This window comes from Carassius carassius, chromosome 14 (genome assembly GCF_963082965.1).
Source record: "Carassius carassius chromosome 14, fCarCar2.1, whole genome shotgun sequence".
NCBI lineage: Eukaryota > Metazoa > Chordata > Actinopteri > Cypriniformes > Cyprinidae > Carassius > Carassius carassius.
Genome location: NC_081768.1, coordinates 8,323,231 through 8,344,321, shown reverse-complemented (window position 1 = coordinate 8,344,321; position 21,091 = coordinate 8,323,231). Strand labels below are relative to the sequence as shown.

General features: G+C 36.6%; 1 protein-coding gene across 2 annotated transcripts in view; it reads right to left on the bottom strand.

The window, feature by feature from the left end:
- map4k5 (mitogen-activated protein kinase kinase kinase kinase 5) overlaps window positions 1-21,091 on the bottom strand; it is a 29,681-nt gene that overhangs the window by 7,337 nt on the left and 1,253 nt on the right. The window contains exons 3-22 of one of the 2 annotated variants that reach the window (XM_059565887.1): window positions 18,458-18,515; window positions 6,198-6,288; window positions 6,018-6,082; window positions 5,874-5,929; window positions 5,712-5,759; window positions 5,572-5,614; window positions 5,417-5,489; window positions 4,560-4,691; window positions 4,265-4,327; window positions 4,034-4,115; window positions 3,523-3,642; window positions 3,252-3,330; window positions 2,479-2,537; window positions 2,158-2,225; window positions 1,484-1,528; window positions 1,244-1,286; window positions 931-1,147; window positions 547-632; window positions 411-452; window positions 175-259 (exon numbers count right to left, since the gene is read on the bottom strand). In XM_059565887.1, coding sequence (XP_059421870.1) covers window positions 175-259; window positions 411-452; window positions 547-632; window positions 931-1,147; window positions 1,244-1,286; window positions 1,484-1,528; window positions 2,158-2,225; window positions 2,479-2,537; window positions 3,252-3,330; window positions 3,523-3,642; window positions 4,034-4,115; window positions 4,265-4,327; window positions 4,560-4,691; window positions 5,417-5,489; window positions 5,572-5,614; window positions 5,712-5,759; window positions 5,874-5,929; window positions 6,018-6,082; window positions 6,198-6,288; window positions 18,458-18,515 — 1,555 coding nt within the window. The remainder of the gene's footprint in view (window positions 1-174; window positions 260-410; window positions 453-546; window positions 633-930; window positions 1,148-1,243; window positions 1,287-1,483; window positions 1,529-2,157; window positions 2,226-2,478; window positions 2,538-3,251; window positions 3,331-3,522; window positions 3,643-4,033; window positions 4,116-4,264; window positions 4,328-4,559; window positions 4,692-5,416; window positions 5,490-5,571; window positions 5,615-5,711; window positions 5,760-5,873; window positions 5,930-6,017; window positions 6,083-6,197; window positions 6,289-18,457; window positions 18,516-21,091) is intronic. The other variant, XM_059565888.1, reaches the window with a different exon arrangement.

Sequence of the window (21,091 nt, the reverse complement as noted above, 5' to 3'; positions counted from 1 at the left end):
AAATAAATGCAGCATTGGTGAGGATTACAGACTTACACTATACATAAAGAGGACACTAAAACACTAAAACACTAAAATCTTACCCATTAAAAATTGACCCCAGACTTTTTATTTACTTATCGAAATAGCATTTAATTTATTATCAGACACATTCATCAGTTATCTGCACTTTACCTTTTGTTTCTGGGTGAATCCATGAAGTGGCACAGTTAATTTTAAGAGGACAACCATCAAAAACCTTTGAGAAGCAAGCTCCCATCTACAGACACACAGAGGGGTAATATGTAAGTTTATAACAGTTATAAAATACAGAATTAAAATAACGGAGTGAGCAAATAGCTGATGAATAGTGAGATTGGTAGATATTAGCATTTAGTTCAGCTTAAGTGATGTGTGATTATGTCACTCACCAGGACTTTGGGAGTGGGCGGCAGGCCATTAATAGCAGGTTTCTATAATAAGAAAACAGAAAAATGAGTAGAGCACAAGAATCTTTTCATGCGTCACACTCGTCTCGGCAGGACAAATACCCACGCACACACTTACAGGAAAATCTTTTCTCTCTTTCCTCTGGGGACGGCCGGGAGGTGATTTTGAAACATCTCCATTTACACTTTCATCGGAGTCTTCCTCTACAGAAAGTAAAAGAGAAATTTGAAATATTCAGTAATTTATTATGTTTTTTTTTTTTTTTAATATGTCATTTAGATTGGTCAGTGGTCTTCAGTGGTCAAATACTTTTGTATATTGCACCTAGAGCAATATACACCAATTTCACCAGTTTGGTAAGCATTATAGACTTCTTTCAGAAACATTCAAAATCTTTCTTAATCAACATACTTTCCAATACATCTATACGAAAGTGGTACATAAACAGTATTTTGTGAATAAACATGATTTGGAGAATAAGCGCGTGTGTGTGTGTCTTACCCTGGTTGGCGGTGTGTAAGAGCAGCCCTGGGCTGCTGACACTCACAGACATGTAGTCTGAGTGGGTGTGTTCTGTTTTACTTCCTCTCTCAGGTGTGCTCTGTCTGCGATACACTGGTACAGGCCCGTTATCAGAGCCCGTGAACCTCCGCACCGTCTGAGCCCCGTCGCTCAAACCAAACTCATCAGACACACTGCTTGACCGAGCCTGAGAGGGCTGATAAAAATATGAATTTAAAAAAAAATACATTACACCAATACATTTTTTTTTTATATTAGGTATTCGTACACTTACACACACATTCACAGTTACCTTAGGAGGAAGCGGTGGTGGCACTCCTTGTTTAAGAGTTGAACTGAGAGGGGGGAGATGAAATGGAGTGAAAAAGAATAGAATGACTTGATTGGTTTTTGCTTGTGATTAATTTAGCAATTTTCATAGCACATATTTTTCCCATGCTGATTTGACAGAATATGATTTATCTTACAAGCAAGCCCCAGAAGAATATAAAGTTTTTAAAATAGTTTAAAGTGTAAGAGTAGCCACACTTACAGATCAACATCCTCAAAAGCATCTTCTAATGGAGCCAAGTGCCCTCTTTAGAGACAGACAGAGAGAGAAATGGACAGAAAGATTAATATTAAATATAAAAGAAATATTAATAAGCTAATTAGTTACTTAGAAACTGAATAATGGAACAAATTTGTTCAAGAAACTGAATAATGGAACAAATTTGTTCAACAAACATAATTCTTTTTTTTTTACCAAATGTGATACCATATTTAGCATTTTACGTTTTGTATTGCAATGATTTACAACATGCGTTAATTTTAATTTTACTTGGACTCTTTGCGAGAGTTAATTTTAAAACCTGCATGGAGTTTTCCTTTGTTCTGTTAAAAAACATCTACACAAACCAATTCTTTACCGTATAAATAACTCATCCTCAACGCTCTTCAGAAGACTCCTTCAGTGGAGGAGTGCACAAAAGGGAAAAGTAACGGAAAACGGGGAACAAAAACACAACGGAACAGTCAAAGTAGAGGGAATGCAAGCAGAGCTCATGCGAGATTCTGCAGAAAGAAGGAAGTGCGCAGACTTGTGGGGACGTCAGAGAAATGATGCAGAAGGAACAGGGAAATGACTGCTTGGGGTGTTTTCATGCGGGTAGCAGTAGCAGGAATCAAATTGTTCATAAAGTCACAAAGAAAACTATTAATGGTTACCTGGAGGTGATGGGACCCTCTGTGAATGGGCTCCAGGGGGAGGAGAAATCATTGTCCTTTGTTACATCCTACAAGGAAGAACCATACATACACAGTCCCTTTTAAAAACATGCAAGTCAGGTTTCATTGCATTCCTGTTCTGGGCAAATAGTCGATTACTCATGCAGATATTTGCATGGAAAATGTTTGGTTTTAGGCTTCCCAAACAATCACACTAATAATCTTATTGAACGGGAGGTTGATTCTGTAGTGTGTGTTTGTGTCTGTTTGATTAATATTAGTGATGTATTGAAAATCTGGACTTTGCAATGCTTTTCTCACCATCTCAGCACTTGCTTCAGTCTCCTTCTTCATGGGGGGCTCAAACTTAAGCCTATCAACTGAAAGACAGAGACGAGAGAAAACGCATTACTGCACTTCTTAACCTAGCATGCCATAGACAAGACAAAAACATTTCACCATCAGTTATCTGCACTCTGCAATATTTCTAACTTTCTGTTCAACACTATTGGGTTGCTTTGAACAAAAATTGTGACTAAAAGTTCAAGCTGAAGTCTAAACTTGAAGTACCACATCTCCACCACAGGGGGGCTCAAGACTATGCATTATACTTTCTAAGCCCATAACCCACATCCTAACAATAAACTAAAACTTTGCAGTGTTAGAATAAAAAACAAAACAAAATGAGGACATCCCTAAATGTCCCCAATGGGAGATTGTTTCATATTAAGCACATTTAGATTCATTTTCTATACAAACTATAAAAAAAATTATAGAGTACCAATGTATGCCATTTTAAATCTTAAACCATCACAAATTCTCATCTGACAAATACAACAGATCAGTTACACAAATCTTTAACCACAGGCTCCTCATTTTATTCCATTGGTCCACATGCCTTACTCTGTTTGGATCCCAAGGAGTAACTTTTAGTAAAGCTATTACTTTACTTATTTAAGATGACCAGTATTATATAATGAAATGTACGATTTCTAGTCGGCACTAAATGGAGCACACAGAATACATTGGGTTCATTGGGTATAGGTAAGTCAGTGAGACACTAATAATCATGCTCAGGCCTGTGATTCACGTACAGTTGATCTGAGACTTGGTCTTTTCAGCACGAGAGCTCCTGCTGTGGGACGAGCGGATGGTGTGGCGTTCTGAAAGCGGCTGCGGACCAGAGAAAGAATCATAGTAAAACTATGTACACCACCAGAGACAATCGTTTGCACACATTTACTCATACACTGAAACTCTAACCCATTTACACACAAACTCTCACAGAGTAAATTTACATACTAACTTGCCATCTCTTTCATACATGCACATCACAAACACGCGCACACATGCACATTGAGTTACCTCAAAGTCATCTTCATCCCCCTGGCTGAAGTGAGATTGATGATTATCTGGGTTGTTCATCTTATCAAGTAGCTCTAAAGCTAACCGTCGAGTCAAACCTGTCTGAGCCACAAATAAGTGCTGCATGCAAACACAGAGACAATGTAGTGTAAGCGGCTGCTTGTGATGTAGGATTCAGACAAAAATAACAGTACAGAGGAATGTAATCAAGAAAATAATTGATATTGACGGAATGGAAAGTGCGTGTTGAACACATTTTTAATATTACACATCATAGCATATTTTTTTGTGATACTCTTTATAGCAGCATACTGCCAATTCATATAGTTTTCAAATTGAAAAAGTTATTTCAAATTGTAATTATTCAAAACATTACCAATTTTACTCAATTTTTAATCAAATATTTATATTTCATTGCATATGCACATAAACTTCCACTGAATGAGTTAAAGAGCTTTACTATGAAGAATCATTAACAGATCAAATGGAGATGTAGAGAGGACATTTTTACCGAGAGCAGCTTCTCAGCCGTTGGCCTCTTCTTCGGGTTTTTTGTGAGGGAAATTTTAACAAAATTATGGAAGGCTGGTGACCTGCAGAAAAGCAAGACAGTTAAAACAGAAAGGGAAAGAAACCGGAACAGGGGATTTTACTTGTAAAACACTCATTCAGAACACACTCTATATTTCTCTAGAACTCCAATGCGCAAACATACACATACAAACAGGTCAGATAGACTCACCATTTGGTCTTTTCCTTTAGCTTGGGTGGCTGGAAGTTGCTTTTAGACATCAGAAATAGAGCCCTGGACATACACACACAAATAGGAAGAAGGAAGGAGATCACAGAAAGATACAAATCTCTGAGCAATTATATGAGAATTTGGTGGTAGTCTTATGGTTAATTATCTTGGCTCAGGACAAAGAGGATTTTTGCACATAATTAAGTTATTAAGATTCACTATAACTCTGGGCCCGGAGCAAATGCATTGATTAAAAACATGTCTGCTCATTGGCAAGAAGTGTGTGTCTTTAAACCTCATGGGATGGAGGTCAAACATGGGAGGCTGTAGTTCTGCCAGTTCTATGGATGTGATTCCAACAGCCCAGATATCACACAGATGATTATAACCTCCATTCTTCTCCACTGCCGCCACCTCTGGAGCCATCCTATAAACACAAACACAGAGCAGACAAGACACGTAAACTAATGTTCAGAAGTGTTTTCTTTTTAACAGATATGAATGCCTATACAATGTTGTTAATAATCATAAATGTTTCTTGAGCACCTAATAAGCATCTTTGAATGATCGTGTGCCAGACACCGGAACCATCACATGAGTAAATGACATTTAAAAATATATTCAAATAGAAAATAGGTCTTTTACTTGCAATAATATTTCACAACATTTCTGTTTTAAGCAGTATTTTTAATCCAACAGTTACAACCTTTGTGACCTTAGAAGGCCTCTTTCAAAAACAACTTATGGTCTGATCAGACTTTTTATATATGAGGGGAAACGGTTTCATAACCTTGTAGTGCTGTGTGCTCAGTTATCAAAACTCATCATGAACAGAAATACACACAATGTCTGTTTAAGTCACAAGATGTTATAAAACGCTCCTGTTTACGGAAACTTGTAGAGCTGCATTTTTGTCTCATGAGCTGAACTTCATGTGCACTTTGTGTGTCTACCCTCATCTAGCTGACTGTGTTGTCACAACAGTAGGTTATAGTTCACAGAGATCCTGAATAAGCCATTCAATCTGAATAAGGAAATTATTGCCATGTTTGAATGTCTGATCAAGGTTTGATGTTTGATTTGTGCTGAAAAGAATAAGTATTCCAAGCATATTTAAATGAAGCTGCTTCATTATCACAGAACAGGTCTTACCAGTAGGGCGTCCCAATGAAGGATTTCCTTTTTGCCATGGTGGCCGTTATTTTAGCAGCCACTCCAAAGTCCGCTGCAAAACAGGAATCTTTTTTTAACATTCAAATTCAGTAGCATAAAAACACACCCTGAAATCATAGCGTGACACCTCTCACCTAATTTGACATCTCCATTGTCGGTGAGCAGAATATTCGCTCCCTATTGCACAATAAGTTGACAGTTATTAACTGGCATGAGGAAGATAGGCATAACGCCAATATAATAAAAGCATATACTGATTATGAAGCCGTGTTACCTTGATGTCTCTGTGCATTTTGCCTTTGGAGTGCAGATAAGCGAGCCCCTAAAACACAGACACACACACACTCAAATTGATTCAAGTTGTTTAAAGGGTTAATTTTCTAATACAAAAATTCTTAACAGCATAAGACCATGTGAAGGATGTGAACAATCTGACCTGTAACGTCTCTCTGCACACATATGCGATCTGAATTTCAGAGAGCGGACCTGTAACTGCACATGTACACAAACACACATGTATTTAGCAGTGACAGGATTAAAAAAATGGAGGGTGCATATTTTCTTCACACAACCAATTTACCATGATAAATGTCTTGTAAGGATCCTCCACCGCAGTATTCCATACAAATCCACAACTTCTCACGGCTAGAATGAAACAGAGAGATCTTTAAGTTTAAATGTGGGTTATTTAAATAAATCTTTAATCTTGTGAATATCTGAAATCTTATGTTTTATAATCTCAATAAAATGTATTTGTTACCAGAGGTAGCTGCCAAAGTAAGCCACAATGTTGTGATGGGTGCATTCCTTCACCATAAAAATCTCTTGTTGGATGATTGAGAAATCATCACCTAAGAGAGAGGAATCAATATATGAGAGCAGTATAAATTAAACCGTGAAAAGAAAAACCGGGTGCTCAAATCAGGTATGGACAGCAGGAATGTTGAGTGCTGAGAGTGATTATTATGATCATGAAATGAGGGAGAACTTGTCTGTTTTCATTAACTTCTCCTGAGCAGTTTTTGTGATTTAGTTACCACACACGAAAAAAGACTTCCAAAGCTGGAACTCCTTCACTCTTTGATCTCCAATGCTAAATAAAGCCTGTAAGTGTGATGGGTTTCCCCTCGTCTCTCGGCACGGATAATTAGTTTCCTTCTGAATCCGTGTTAATACCAACACACATCATGACAACACTCAGGTCATGTGAAAGAATATGAAAAAAGACATATGAAAGAATAAAGATGCTATCAGCCAAATTCACACACCTCAAACTTCACAACCTGCTTCGTTACAGGAGTGACTCACAAACCTTTATGTTTTAAACAGCTTTTATTAATTGTGTGACTCAAAGACCTGGCATTTTTGTCCAAGCACATGATCTGTTTACGACTTGATAGCTGTGATACACTATATACTGCATTGTTTCCTGCAGGTGGTGCTGTTTCCTGAACATATGAATCGTTCATCCTGATGCTCTCAGAATCTCTCGAACGGTTCACGACAGCAGAAAATCTCATCACTCATGATGATAGCATACTTATTTATAGATAAAAAAAAGAAAATACAAATATGATGGTGAAATGTTTCTTCTCTTAAATATACAACAAAGTGAAATATGAATAACTAGATTTTTGAGTAAGATCATTAAATTGTAAAGACTGCTTTGAAATATGAAGACAGAGGTAAGTGTAGTTTCCAAAAACAGCCTTTCGATACACTGTATAACCTCAACCCAATAATGGATGTTAACCGGCTGTAGCCACTTCTCTATTCTGCTGCAGACCTTTAACTTACAAAGTCGCACACAAAACAAAACCACCTCTGTTTCACATGACTCTATGATGCGATAATGAAAAAAAAAAATTTTGGTCAGAAAAATAATGACTGGAAGGAACAATCAGTCACACTTTTGCATTTGAACACCTCATTCCTAGGACATCTGTAGCATCAAACTGTATGTGTGTGTGTGTGTGACAAACAAGAATCAGCACAAGCTATGAAGTCAAGCCTACAAGCTCTGACCACTTCCTCTCCGCTCAAGACAAACAGGCCATGCCCAAGAGTGTGTGTCTGTGAGATAATGTGAGCCTGTTTGTGTCGAAGACAGTAGCTGGGCCTGAGGGTTTGTCTGCTGAAAGCTGAACTCAGGCAGCTTCCTCTGAGCTTGATGCACTTCTCAGAAAACAAGCTGTTAGTATTTAGTAGTGTCAGTTGTAATAAATCAAGCTAGCCATGACTAAACCAGTCCCCTTTTGTTACAATCACCCAGCTCCTCAATCTTTTGGATTAGAATTCCCACAAGCACAAAACTAATTACAGTTTGGAGGAGGATACACCACTCTATAAGATTATTTATCATGATGTTATTCATCATCATGCAACCATTTTAAATTGACATTCTTTACAAATATCCTGAATTCACACAGTAATGCAAATTTGGAAATGAATATTACTTTCAAATATTTGTAAGAAATAGTTCACCTAATAATGAGAATTCTGTCATCATTTGCAGTGGATCCCACTGACATTCTTTAAAATACATTACAGTTCAAAAGTTTTGGGGCAGTAATATCTAAACAGCTATTCAATTTCAATGTACAGTCGTGGCCAAAAGTTTTGAGAATTACATAAATATTAGTTTTCAAAAAGTTTGCTGCTAAACTGCTTTTAGATCTTTGTTTCAGTTGTTCCTGTGATGTACTGAAATATAATTACAAGCACTTCATACGTTTCAAAGGCTTTTTTCGACAATTACATGACATTTATGCAAAGAGTCAGTATTTGCAGTGTTGGCCCTTCTTTTTCAGGACCTCTGCAATTCGACTGGGCATGCTCTCAATCAACTTCTGGGCCAAATCCTGACTGATAGCAACCCATTCTTTCATAATCACTTCTTGGAGTTTTTCAACATTCTGGTCCCCAAGCCACTTAGTTATCACTTTTGCCTTATGGCACAGTGCTCCATCGTGCTGGAAAATGCATTGTTCTTCACCAAACTGTTGTTGGATTGTTGGAAGAAGTTGCTGTTGGAGGGTGTTTTGGTACCATTCTTTATTCATGGCTGTGTTTTTGGGCAGAATTGTGAGTGAGCCCACTACCTTGGATGAGAAGCAACCCCACACATGAATGGTGTCAGGATGCTTTACTGTTGGCATGACACAGGACTGATGGTAGTGCTCACCTTTTCTTCTGCGGACAAGCCTTTTTCCAGATGCCTCAAACAATCGGAAAGGGGCTTCATCGGAGAATATGACTTTGCCCCAGTCCATTACTATACTTTCTGCAGAAGATCAATCTGTCCCTGATTTTTTTTTTGGAGAGAAGTGGCTTCTTTGCTGCCCTTCTTGACACCAGGCCATCTTCCAAAAGTCTTGGCCTCACTGTGCGTGCAGATGCGCTCACACCTGCCTGCTGCCATTCCTGAGCAAGCTCTGCACTGGTGGCACTCCGATCCTGCAGCTGAATCCTCTTTAGGAGACGATCCTGGCGCTTGCTGGACTTTCTTGGATGCCCTGAAGCCTTCTTTACAAGAATTGAACCTCTTTCCTTGAAGTTCTTGATGATCTTATAAATTGTTGATTTAGGTGCAATCTTAGTAGCCTCAATATCCTTGCCTGTGAAGCCATTTTTATGCAACGCAATGATGGCTGCACGCGTTTCTTTGCAGGTCACCATGGTTAACAATGGAAGAACAATGATTTCAAGCATCACCTTCCTTTTAACAAGTCTGCCATTCTAACCCAATCAGCCTGACATAATGATCTCCAGTCTTGTGCTCGTCAACATTCTCACCTGAGTTAACAAGACGATTACTGAAATGATCTCAGCAGGTCCTTTAATGACAGCAATGAAATGCAGTGGAAAGGTTTTTTTGGGATTAAGTTAATTTTCATGGCAAAGAAGGACTATGCAATTCATCTGATCACTCTTCATAACATTCTGAAGTATATGCAAATTGCTATTATAAAAACTTAAGCAGCAACTTTTCCAATTTCCAATATTTATGTAATTCTCAAAACTTTTGGCCACGACTGTAGAATTGCAGGTACTGCACATAATTTTACTCATTCTTGCAGGTTCTGTGCTTATAATGCAGAAATTTCCTACAAACACATGGAATTTACCATTTGTGTGTTTTTAATTCCTGGAAATGTACACAAGTAAGTGTTTTTAAACCATACAGTAAAAAGTATTGCAGTAATATTTTAAAATCTTTAAAATTGTAATTATTACGGTGATGACAAAGCTGAATTTTCAGTAGTCATTACTAGGGAAGGGCAAAAAAACAAAAAAAGACGTCGATACGATATGGATTCTCAAACTCCGCAAATCGATCATTAAACATTTAAAACATGTTTAAAGTGAATCTTATCATTAGTCTTACCTATATGTCACCCTCTTATTTACCTTTAGCGATGTTACAATGGAAAGCTGATACTGGGTGCTTCTCATTTCTTATTTGTGCATCCTCGTTTCCTTTCCTCGCTACCTTTCCTTGCGTTTTAGCTCACCCCACCCCCCCTAGGATACGAGGGCAGGATGTAAGAAAAGAAAATGAGGACAGAGGAATCAAAAGGATAAACATTGAAATATTCTTGACAACTCAAAGCATCATCAGCTGTGCTAAAGGGATCTGCCTTTGTATTGTTAAAGGTCTCCTGAAGCACCTTGAAACAAAACATGCAGCATTATTCTATGAGGTGGCAGTTTCAAATGAAACAGGAAGACAGGGCGGGACATATCGAGCAGCCCCGCTCCCTTTTTAAAATAACCAATAGCATTTTGTTAATATCTGCTTATGTCTAGAGCCACTGAGCTCGGTAAAGCTGCATTTGACAGTGACAGTCTAAAAGATTACCCACTAGATTCAAACAAAACAGTGATCATAATCATGCGGAGGCTGTGTGGTTTTAAAATGGTTTAATATATGCCGATGCATATGATCCACTCCGTGCAATCGTGACTCTGGACCTGCCGCAGTTCACCTGACAAAACGCAAAACCAGACCTCAATTGCCTCAACCCAAAAAGCATAATTTACTGTCTTAATCGTTCCCTATCACCTACATTGTGCACTATGTGCCATTCACTCTTGAACACTTGTTCACAGGAAATACGACACTGTGAACAAGTGACTGACCTCAGCCAAAGCTTCAGCTTCTATTTACAGGTGCTGGTCTTATAATTAGAATATCATTAAAAAGTTGATTTCACTAATTCCATTCAAAATATGAAACTTGTATATTATATTCATTCATTACACACAGATCGATATATTTCAAATGTTTAGTTCTTTTAATTTTGATGATTATAACTGACAACTAAGGAAAATCCCAAATTCAGAATCTCAGAAAATTAAAATATTGAGAAAAGGTTCAATATTGAAGACCCCTGGTGCCACACGCTAATCAGCTAATTAACTCAAAACACCTTCAAAGCTTTAAATGGTCTCTCAGTCTAGTTCTGTAGGCTACACAATCATGGGGAAGATTGCTGACTTGACAGTTGTCCAAAAGACGACCATTGACACCTTGCACAAGGAGGGCAAGACACAAAAGGTCATTGCAAAAGAGGCTGGCTGTTAACAGAGCTCTGTGTCCAAGCACATTAATAGAGAGGCGAAGAGAAGGAAAAGATGTGGTAGAAAAAAAGTGTACAAGCAATAGGGATAACCGCACCCTGGAGAGGATTGTGAAACAAAACTAGGGCTGTGGGATATGGACAAAAAAAACCTATCACGATTTTTTGATCAATTTTGAGATTTCGATTTTAATCACGATTTTGACACACACAGGCATGCTTTACAGTCATAAATTCATTCAGTATAAATTTGAAACATTTCCAAAAGAAAACCAATGAGAGCTTTATCAAAAAGTTGTAACATGTCTCTAGAACAGACTTAAGTCAAAATAATCACTAAGTAAAGATGTCAAACAAAAGCTAGACATAAGGCAAAAAATTATTATAAAATAAAACCCGTGTTCAGGGAAGGTGTTTTTTTTTTTTTTGCCATGCATTGGTCATAAAGCTCTCTGTAGCGGTGCCTCAGGTGTTATATGTTTTGCCCAATATATTTATTGCCCAAGGTTAACACGTACTCCGTCTGCAGTCCGTATACAGTAAGTTACGTTAATGCAGTTCAGAAGCAGCAACGAGAGCGCATTATTATTGCTATAAAGCGATTTAGAAATCGAACACTCAAATCACGATTTTATTTAGATTTCAATTAAATCGCACAGCCCTAAACAAAACCCATTCAAAAATGTGGGGGACATTCACAAAGAGTGGACTGCAGCTGGAGTCAGTGCTTCAAGAACCACTACACACAGACGTATGCAAGACATGGGTTTCAGCGGTCGCATTCCTTGTGTCAAGCCACTCTTGAACAACAGACAGCGTCAGAAGCGTCTCACTTCAAAAAGGACTGGACTGCTGCAGAGTTATTAATGACAGAATTTTTATTTTTGGGTGAACTATCCCTTTAATTTCTTAAAAAAAAAAAAAAAAAAAAAAAGACACCAAACTTTTGAACAGTAAAGTATCTTACACTATGGGGTTTCTGCAGGATTTTTAAGCTTTTTTAAGACCTTTTTTTAAGACCTGAACACAAAAAAATGAGGCCATCCTTAAAAATATTTTGGTTTGCAGTAACAGTATTTTTTTAAAAAAAAAGGGTCGGTAGGTCGGTCTATATTTTTTTTTTCAAGTTTCAATGTAAAAAATGTATGTAAAATGGCGATGACTTAGGTATGAATTTAAACAAATTAGCATATCGTGACGTCACTGACTGGGTCTTCAACCTGTGCCTTCGGGCGCATAATTGCAAACCTCATTTTGATGCAGGCTATATAGACCACAAACAAATTAAAATCTTTTTCAAAAACATGTTTGTTGCATGAATTTCAGGTGAGAAGAAAAAAATGAGGTACTGTTATACTGTTTTACTTGCATCCACTACTAGGTATCAATGAAACCTACAAATGAGAGACCGTTTAATTTGCTATCTTGGGTTGTCACTTTTGTGAAAAAAATCCTGTTTGATTTGAGTGACAAGTGTTCATTGAATCGATTGTAAAATCGATTTTGCATGTCTAAAGTTTTATACGGCAAATAACACCAAATACAGGAAATCCATGGACAACAGGCAGGACGAATGTAAAGACCAATATTTCTGATGATTTATTGGCGTGAAGTTATGTGCACAATGACAAACAGGAGTGCAACATTTTCGAAAAATAATAAGCAGAGTGGACTGCCATAATGCAAAACATTTACTGTAGGCTTCAACATGGCTGTGTTAACGATTAGAAATTTAAACAACAACAGGGCTGCAAAAAAAAAAAAAAAAAAATCTAATTTCGAATATTCATCAAATTTAAAATAAATCCACAGTCGAATGCTAAAACGTTGCATTCGAAATTTAGGTGTGTATTAAGGAAGCTGCCTTATGAGCCCCGGTACTTCACAGTCCGTGTTCCATTCCATCTCGCCGCGCACACAGCAGTGTCTACACAACTTTCAAGGCGGACGAGCTCGACGTGCAGTAGCTGCCGTCTTATCTTTCACCTCGTGTACGCGCACCGTTCACGCGGTCTCAAAAAAATGCCCGCACGCGTATGAGGAAAAGGACATAATGCAGACAGTGTGCGGACAGCCGAAGTATACTTGATCTTTATCAGTGGCGCACTAGATGCGATGACGATGTATGTGGCATTGCATTATAAGGTTATGTTAGCCTATCCAGTTGAAGCCACTACGAAAAAAAAAGGAGAAGAACATCAATGTGGAGAAGATCTTGTTTACATCAAAACTGAAACCAAGCCGTTCACACAGAACGCATATTTCGCGCATTTTCTAGAGGGACACCGTTGGACTCGCGTCTCGCACAAGAGAGCCGTATGTTTAGAAAGACATGTAAAATGAATGTATTTAACTTAGTTTTCTAAAAATGTCTCAAGACTTTATGTTGGGTTTTGCTCCCCATCCCATTGCATCTCATGTTTTTAAATGAAAAAAATGTATTCTTTGTGACTGTTTTTGCGCCCTTTTTATTTAACAATGCATGCATACAATGACTCTGTTTTGTTTATAGTTGTTTAAGCAACTTAATAATAATAATAATTGGTTCATAAAAATTATTTTAAATATTATGTTGTTTTTTCACAGTCATGTATTTCTAATGCTTTGAATAAACATGCAGTAATATTTTGCTCGATGCGCTATCTTGAGGCCTCAGAAGAGAAGCAAAAAGCTTTTCTTCACCCTAACTGAAATTATGCATTTTAAATTCGAATACAATTCGAATTTTGATCATATTTATTTAAAAAAAAATCAAATCTAGTTTTTCAGCTATTTTGACAGCCCTAGGCGATTCTAGCCCGAAACTGTATCTGCATGCATGAGACTGTCTGAATATCTGAATTCACATTTCTGTTGTAAAAAGAGAAACATTGTGCAGAAATATTATTTGCAGTTATGCGTGTTTGTCCGAAGCTGCAGTTGCTGCGTGACGCGTGTTCCAAAAAAAAAAAAAAAAATGGACGCGCTCCAAAAAAATAAATAAAAAAAACTGGGACGCGCTCCGAGAGAAGGTCGTTAAAATCAATTTCCTATTTTCGTTTTCGAAACTTGTGTTGGTTGGTCCAATCGATTAGTGCAATAGATCTTCGAACATAAAGTGACAGTCGACACGAACACGGTTTTAGACTAGAGGAGAAGGGATGGGAAAAGATGTGGGCACAGTTTTAGTCGAGCTGTTTTAATGAATGTTTTAGACGTATTATGGTGCCCGAACCCATATGATTTTGAACAGTGACCGCGAACATTTTGTTTACTCCATCATTACCAAGCGCGAACCGTTGACTCTGACAGTGAAAGAGAATATGAGACGAAGCGAACGCACAGGCAGTGTGACATCAGTGTACACATAGATGAAGTCACAAGGTTTTTTTTAATTAAGGAAGATAGCCTTCGTTTGTATGTAGGCCTAGGAAATGTATATATTTACAATACTTAAATATAATTGATATTATTTTATTGCTTTTGTATTAGTTGTTTGAAGAGTAAAAAATATTTACAATCGGCAAGTCGGTCGGACTAAAACCGAAAAAAATAAAATAAAAAATGAGTCTGTCCTAAATTGACAGGGTCGGTCGGGTTACGGCAAACAAGAATATTTTTAAGGATGGCCTGAGCGGGGTAGAGCAATGTCTATAGTACCATATAAAGTACCATAAAATACCATAAAATTACTTTAAAAAGCATAATTTACAGTTCAGATAGTTTTTTAAAATTATAAACTTTACATTTGAGCCTTTAAAGTCAAAAGTATGTATTAATATATTAATTTAAACCATTATTATCAATACATTATTATTTCAATTAAATATATTAGGGGTGTGCAATATTGATAAAAAAAGAAAGAAAGATATCTCCAAAATGTTCTGGGATTTAATCAATAACGATAATTAGATTATATTTTGTTGAGTGTGTTATTGTGTTGATACCTTAAGGACTACCATGGACAGCTGACTCTTGAATTTTTTTTTATATTCTTCATATTCTGTGTGGTCAGTTCACAGCAGTAATAGAAATTAATCATTTCATATGAAATCATAACGTTAGCCTTTTGAAGTTTAACCATCACATTCAGTCGTATCTCAATTCTGGTCTTTCCATCCCCAAATTTAAGACCTCTTGAAATCATAATTAAGACTTTCTTGTACAATTTAAGACTTGTTAAGACTTAGCAGCAAACACTGATAATACATGCAGTTTGTCTTCAAGGGAGATCAGACAAGATTTTTTTTAATTGTTTTGTACACTAAAGCTGTCAGATTGGGAAGAAATGCATGAGGAACAGTTTAGGTAAACTCTTTAGATAAGTGACTTACATGAAGAAGCTTCACTTCTCAAGACATTCTTATCCAACTGTAACATCACTTACCAGATCTCTTTAGAGTTCCTGTGGGTCAGTGGTAGAGCATTGCGTTAGCAGCGCAAAAGGTCATGGGTTAAATTCCCAGGGAACACACATACTGGTAAAAAAAGAAATGACCTGAATGCACTGCAAGTAGCTTTGGATAAAAGTGTATGCTAAATGTATAATTGTAAATGTCTTAATTTTCTTAAAAAACAAAAACAACAACCAGATTTTAGACAGAAACAAGTATTGCCAATATATTGGAATTTGTGTAAAAGAGATCAAAAGAAAGGCTGCAAGAATAGCCCACAAACTGCATTGGGAAACACATGATCTAAACCTATTAGCCAGCTGTTTGTGATACATTCAGAACAAAGTATCAGCAAATTAATCCCAAATTAAAATAGGGGTAAACATTATTTAATCTTATTAACAATTAATGACTTCATTATAATTAGTCATGCTTGGCATATTTTATCATTGGGATTCATATATAACATTTCCACAAACCGAACTATGACAAAAACTACCCATCCTCTCTCAACAGTGGAACGAGAGCCCAGAATTCCACAGTAAAAAATGCTCTCGACAGACGTCCTGCTGGTTAGAAACAGTTGCTATGCTCCGACTGGATCGTTTCTAAGGGGTGGAGTGTTAAAAAGCCAATGAACAAAGAAAGAAATCTGTTCTCTACATCAACAAATGTGTCTCAGCTCAGTCAAAGTTGTTTTTTGTCAAAGTTTCTTTCCTGCAGCAGGGTAAGAGTGTGGCTAGTGCAAAAAAAAAGTTGTGAATACAGTCAGCTTTTCAGTTCTCCATGAGATACCATTGGTGGTCACACACAACTCTGCACAAACACACACAAAAACTGCAGCTGATTTTAAAGATGACTCCTATACATACAAGAATGAGTCAGCTTTCTAAAAAGGCAATCACACACAAGAGCTCACACCTGCTTTCAGGTGGCTATCAGATTCTGCCTGTTTTTCAAGCACACTTTGTTCCAGATGCTCCTCTGGTGCCTCCCTTCCCAAAAACTTCAGATGATTTCACAAGACACTGGATCACTTACAGAAAAAGCAAAATGACAACCAACTGAAGGAATCTGATAACCAATCAATGGCATCATGTGATCTGACAAAAAACAAATGCACACACTTCACTATAAAAGGTCAGTCAGCCTCTATTGGGACAGACGTAATGTTAGAATTCAAGCAATCAGAAAGCATCAGAAAGGAAACTTGTGTAACTTCATTCTCTACATTCTCTACAAAGTATTCTCAATCCAAACCAGTCACTCTGTGGAAAAAATTATGAACTGATGTTAAGTTTAGTAATAAGGAAGGCCAAAGATTTAAAATTTCTTCAGCAACCGCCAAAGAAAAATGTCAGTGGGTTTAGGCAAATTTGTAGGTGAATTCACTTTCCTCTCTATATGACTGTGCCTTCATATCCTGTTTTGTGGTTTTATACAAGATGCGAAACACTTCAAAAGTCTCAAACGGGGTGTTCAAACCTGTTCCTGGAGGGCCACTGCCCTGCAGTGTTTAGCCCTAATCCTAATTAAACACACCTGAACCAGCTAATCAAGGTCTTCAGACGGTTGTGGCTAGAAGGGATACAGCTATAGCCAGAAACAAACAATAAATTACAATAAATTCAATTAGATTGTGTTTTATTAACATTTACACCTACCCCAACCCTAAACCTACCCCTTACAGTAATGCACATACAGTAATTGTTGTTTAGCATGACAAAAATTACACCATATTGATGTGTGCTTGCCCAGTAGCTGCAGCTGTATTCCTTGATTCCCTTCTAGCATTAACCTCTTCAGACTAGAAACTGCCAGGCATGTGTATGGAGTATGGTGCAGTATGGAGAAAACCTATTTGACAGTACAGTGCTCTCAACTAAACAGCAATTCAAGGCACATCTTTGAAACTCTATGGGAAGTGAAACTTTATTTTTTACCTAGTACAAGAATACTAGAAATATTCAAATATATGTTCAAATTTTCATTATCAGCATGTTATTTTAAAGTCAAGTGGGTCCTGTATAATAAATCTGTTATGTCCACCAGTCCCTTCAATAAAGTGACAAGCAGATATTAAAGTATTCACTGAAGTGTGGCACAAAACGCTCTTCAGAGAACTTGCAAATTTCAATTATGAGAATCTCTTTTCCATTGTAAAACACTACAAAAGTTTAGGTGAAAAATCCAAATTAGACTTAATCATTTTAAAATAAATAATAAAATAAATGAACAAACCAAAATGTAGGCACAATTTGACTATAATAATAATAATTATAATAATAAATTATGGTTATTATTAGCAAATATTAAAATACTAAATTAAACAAGAAATATTACTATTGTAAAACTTCACTATGGAATAAAAACAGACCAATTAAGAAAAACAGTATAACAATAATAAATCGTATAGTACAACTGTAAAATTACAATGCAATTGTCAGTCTTCATTTTTTCATCACACAAAGCCATATAGTCATTTCAGTTTTATTTTGATTAATAGTGAAGCTTCATAGCTGATCATTCCATTTTAATGAATACATTTTAACATGAGTACCCAACATATATGACTGAATTAAAATATTTTGACCTTACAGAGAGTTTAGACCACTTTACTAAGTGCTTTCAATGACAATGTTTGTTTCTTTTGATCTGGCTCTGAATGATTTAAGTCATCTCTTGGGATACTTGAAGTCAAACAAAGCAATGAGAGCATAAGAATGGAACAGCTTTTACACAAGGGGGAAAAAATAACAGTTTTGTCTATAATTCAAGGAGCTCCAACTTTAAACGCTATAATTTGCAAATACATTATGTTAATTATGAACTAACTGCAACTGGACATGTGTGTGAGCTACAACCAAAAACCCTGCATAACTCTTCACACTCTCTTAAAATGTTGGGAAAAGGAGGTGCTAGCGTTCATGTACATCAACCTAAACAACCATTCATTTCTCCTTTCATTCTCCACTGGTGAAAACAAAACAGGATGTGTCTAACGAACTACGCCACAGACTTTACACCACACCTCCTCAAGCTCAACAGAATGGCCTCATACTCACCGGGCTCAAGTTTGATGATTTTCACTGCTGCAAGCTCTCCAGTAGAGATATTACGAGCCTGCAGAATAAAAACACAAGAAGGGAAGAGAGATTTAAAAAGGAGAGAGTGAGAATAGTTTCCGATCAAAACACTGGAATGTGAGCGTGTAAGTGAGAGCCGTGTCTCTGATGGAAAGAGTCATCGCTTCCAAATGGAAGTAGGACGACAGCCATCAAAACACATAAGCAGATTAAGCACACACAGAAAAGAGTCTTGTGGGATTTTTTAATTAACTTTAAAAGTGAAATTTCAAACTCACCATACAAACATCTATGACATTATAAGATTTTATGCATTTCTCAGACATTCTCAGGATTTTTGTGACTGAGTGAGCTCTGCAGATTGCCATATAACCTGCAGGTGTGATTTAGCGGTTCATAAAAAGTGTTTATCTTAAAACAGAGCCAAATAAACAGGCCAGTATGATTGTGTGTGAATGTGTGAAACAACATGAGTAGCTAGAGATATCCACATCTGGGTTAGAAATACAAGTGTTTAGAAGGAAGTTACATGTGGCCTGAGCCTCAGTGAGAAATACACAGCACACCACATGTACCACCAATTCAGTCAATGCCGTCCATCGATAACACACAACAAAGTAAATCGGTATGACTGCTTTGTACTATCTTTACTGTACAGTAAAACACTCAGTAGCACCATGAAAGTTATCAGTTCTCTGAACCAAGTAACTACATTTTATTACTAAGCAGCCGAGATTACGCTAACCATAGCCCTAAATCATAATGAATACAGTTAACTAATCTTAAAGCAATTTTAAACTATATTCTGTAATCCATTATGCTTTAGAATACAATTTTTAAACTAGTTTGTGACCAGTAAACCTTTTTTCATCATAAAAAAAAAATTATCGCTTCTGTTTCTGTTAAAAAGCAGTTTTTTGTTCTATTTAGGGCTCTTTGAAATGTTATATTTTTCTCTAAATTCTGTTTTGTTTTTCCTCAAATTCTGTTTCCTCAATCCTGAATATACTTAAACAAAAAAATTTAAAACTGAGATATAATGGTTTTAGGTTTCAGTAAACAATAACCTTAGGACCCTAATGTAATCGGACGGATCAATGCTGAACCCTAAGATCATCCACATAACCAGCAGCCACACACCCAGCCAGGAAGTGTGTCCAGTGAACAATAACAGAAGTAGTGAATGTAATACACAGACCTACACACACACACACACACACACACACACACACACGCACTCTGCTGAATGAATGGAAACTACAACATTCACCAGATTTCCAAGCACTTCCAGACAGCCGGCTACATCCAAATTCCCTGGGGGACAATGTGTGTGTGTGTGTGTTTAGTCTCCAAATAAACAAATTAAACACTCATGTTGCACTCAGACTCAGCCAAATGCAAGTTAATAAATCTTTGATCAAAGTTTCCATGAGATCAAGTATGATTTTTTTTTTTTATTGAATCTCTTGAGCATAATTTAGAATGAGAACTCACAGATCCCACATGCTCTTTTCATTTTAAAATATTTATTTCTACTGCATTTCTCAGCAAAATCTTATGAGCAAAACTCCCAAAGATTAATTCAGTTTTTAGCCAGAATAAACCACAAAATAGATTTAAAAATTTTCTGAAGAATTGCGTGTGCATGTGTAAAAAACATGCCACTAAAACATGAGTAGTGATTGGTTGCTCGAGTATTTCTATATGTGACCCTGGACCACAAAACCAGTCTTAAGTCGCTGAGGTATATTTGTAGCAATAGCCAAAAAGACATTGTATGGGTCAAAATTAAAGCTTTTTCTTTTATGCCAAAAATCATTAGGATATTATGTAAATATCATGTTCAATTAAGATATTTTGTAAATTTCCTACGGCAAATATATAAAAACGTAATTGTTGATTTGTAATATGCATTGCTAAGAATTCATTTGGACAACTTCAAAGGCGATTTTATCAGTATTTTTTTTTTTTTTTTTTTTTTTTGCACCCTCAGATTACAGATATTCAAATAGTTGTATGTCGGCCAAAATATTGTCCGATCCTAATAAACCATACATCAATGGAAAGCTACTTTATTCAGCTTTCAGATGATGTATAAATCTAAATTTTGAAAAATTGACAGTTAAGACTGGTTTTGTGGTCCATGGTCACATATATCTCTGTAAAACTTTGCAGGAGTGCTCGCTAGGTCTATTTACATAAAGTTAAAACCAAATGGTTCTTTTCATGGAAACAACCAGCCACATATGTCATTAATACACTGAAAAGTTATTCTTCTCAGGAGCTGCTACTGAGACATTTTCTGACCTTATATGGCCTTTTTCTCTTGAGGGATTTGGAAAGGCAGTAAATGAACGCATGCTGGGATAACACACGGTCAGGAATGGGTCTCTTTAGATTCAGTGCTTTAATTTATGCAGGAAATATTCCACGTGTGGTATGACAGTGCAAAAGCCAAACATTTCCTGAATATGAAATTCCCACATGTATAAAAGCTTTTGGTTTCCTAAACAGCTAAAAAAAAATAACAATATTAATAACTAAATAAACACATTATTAATTTTTGTTGCTGCTGCTCATTTCAGTAGCCCTCTGTATCAAATGGCTACCGAA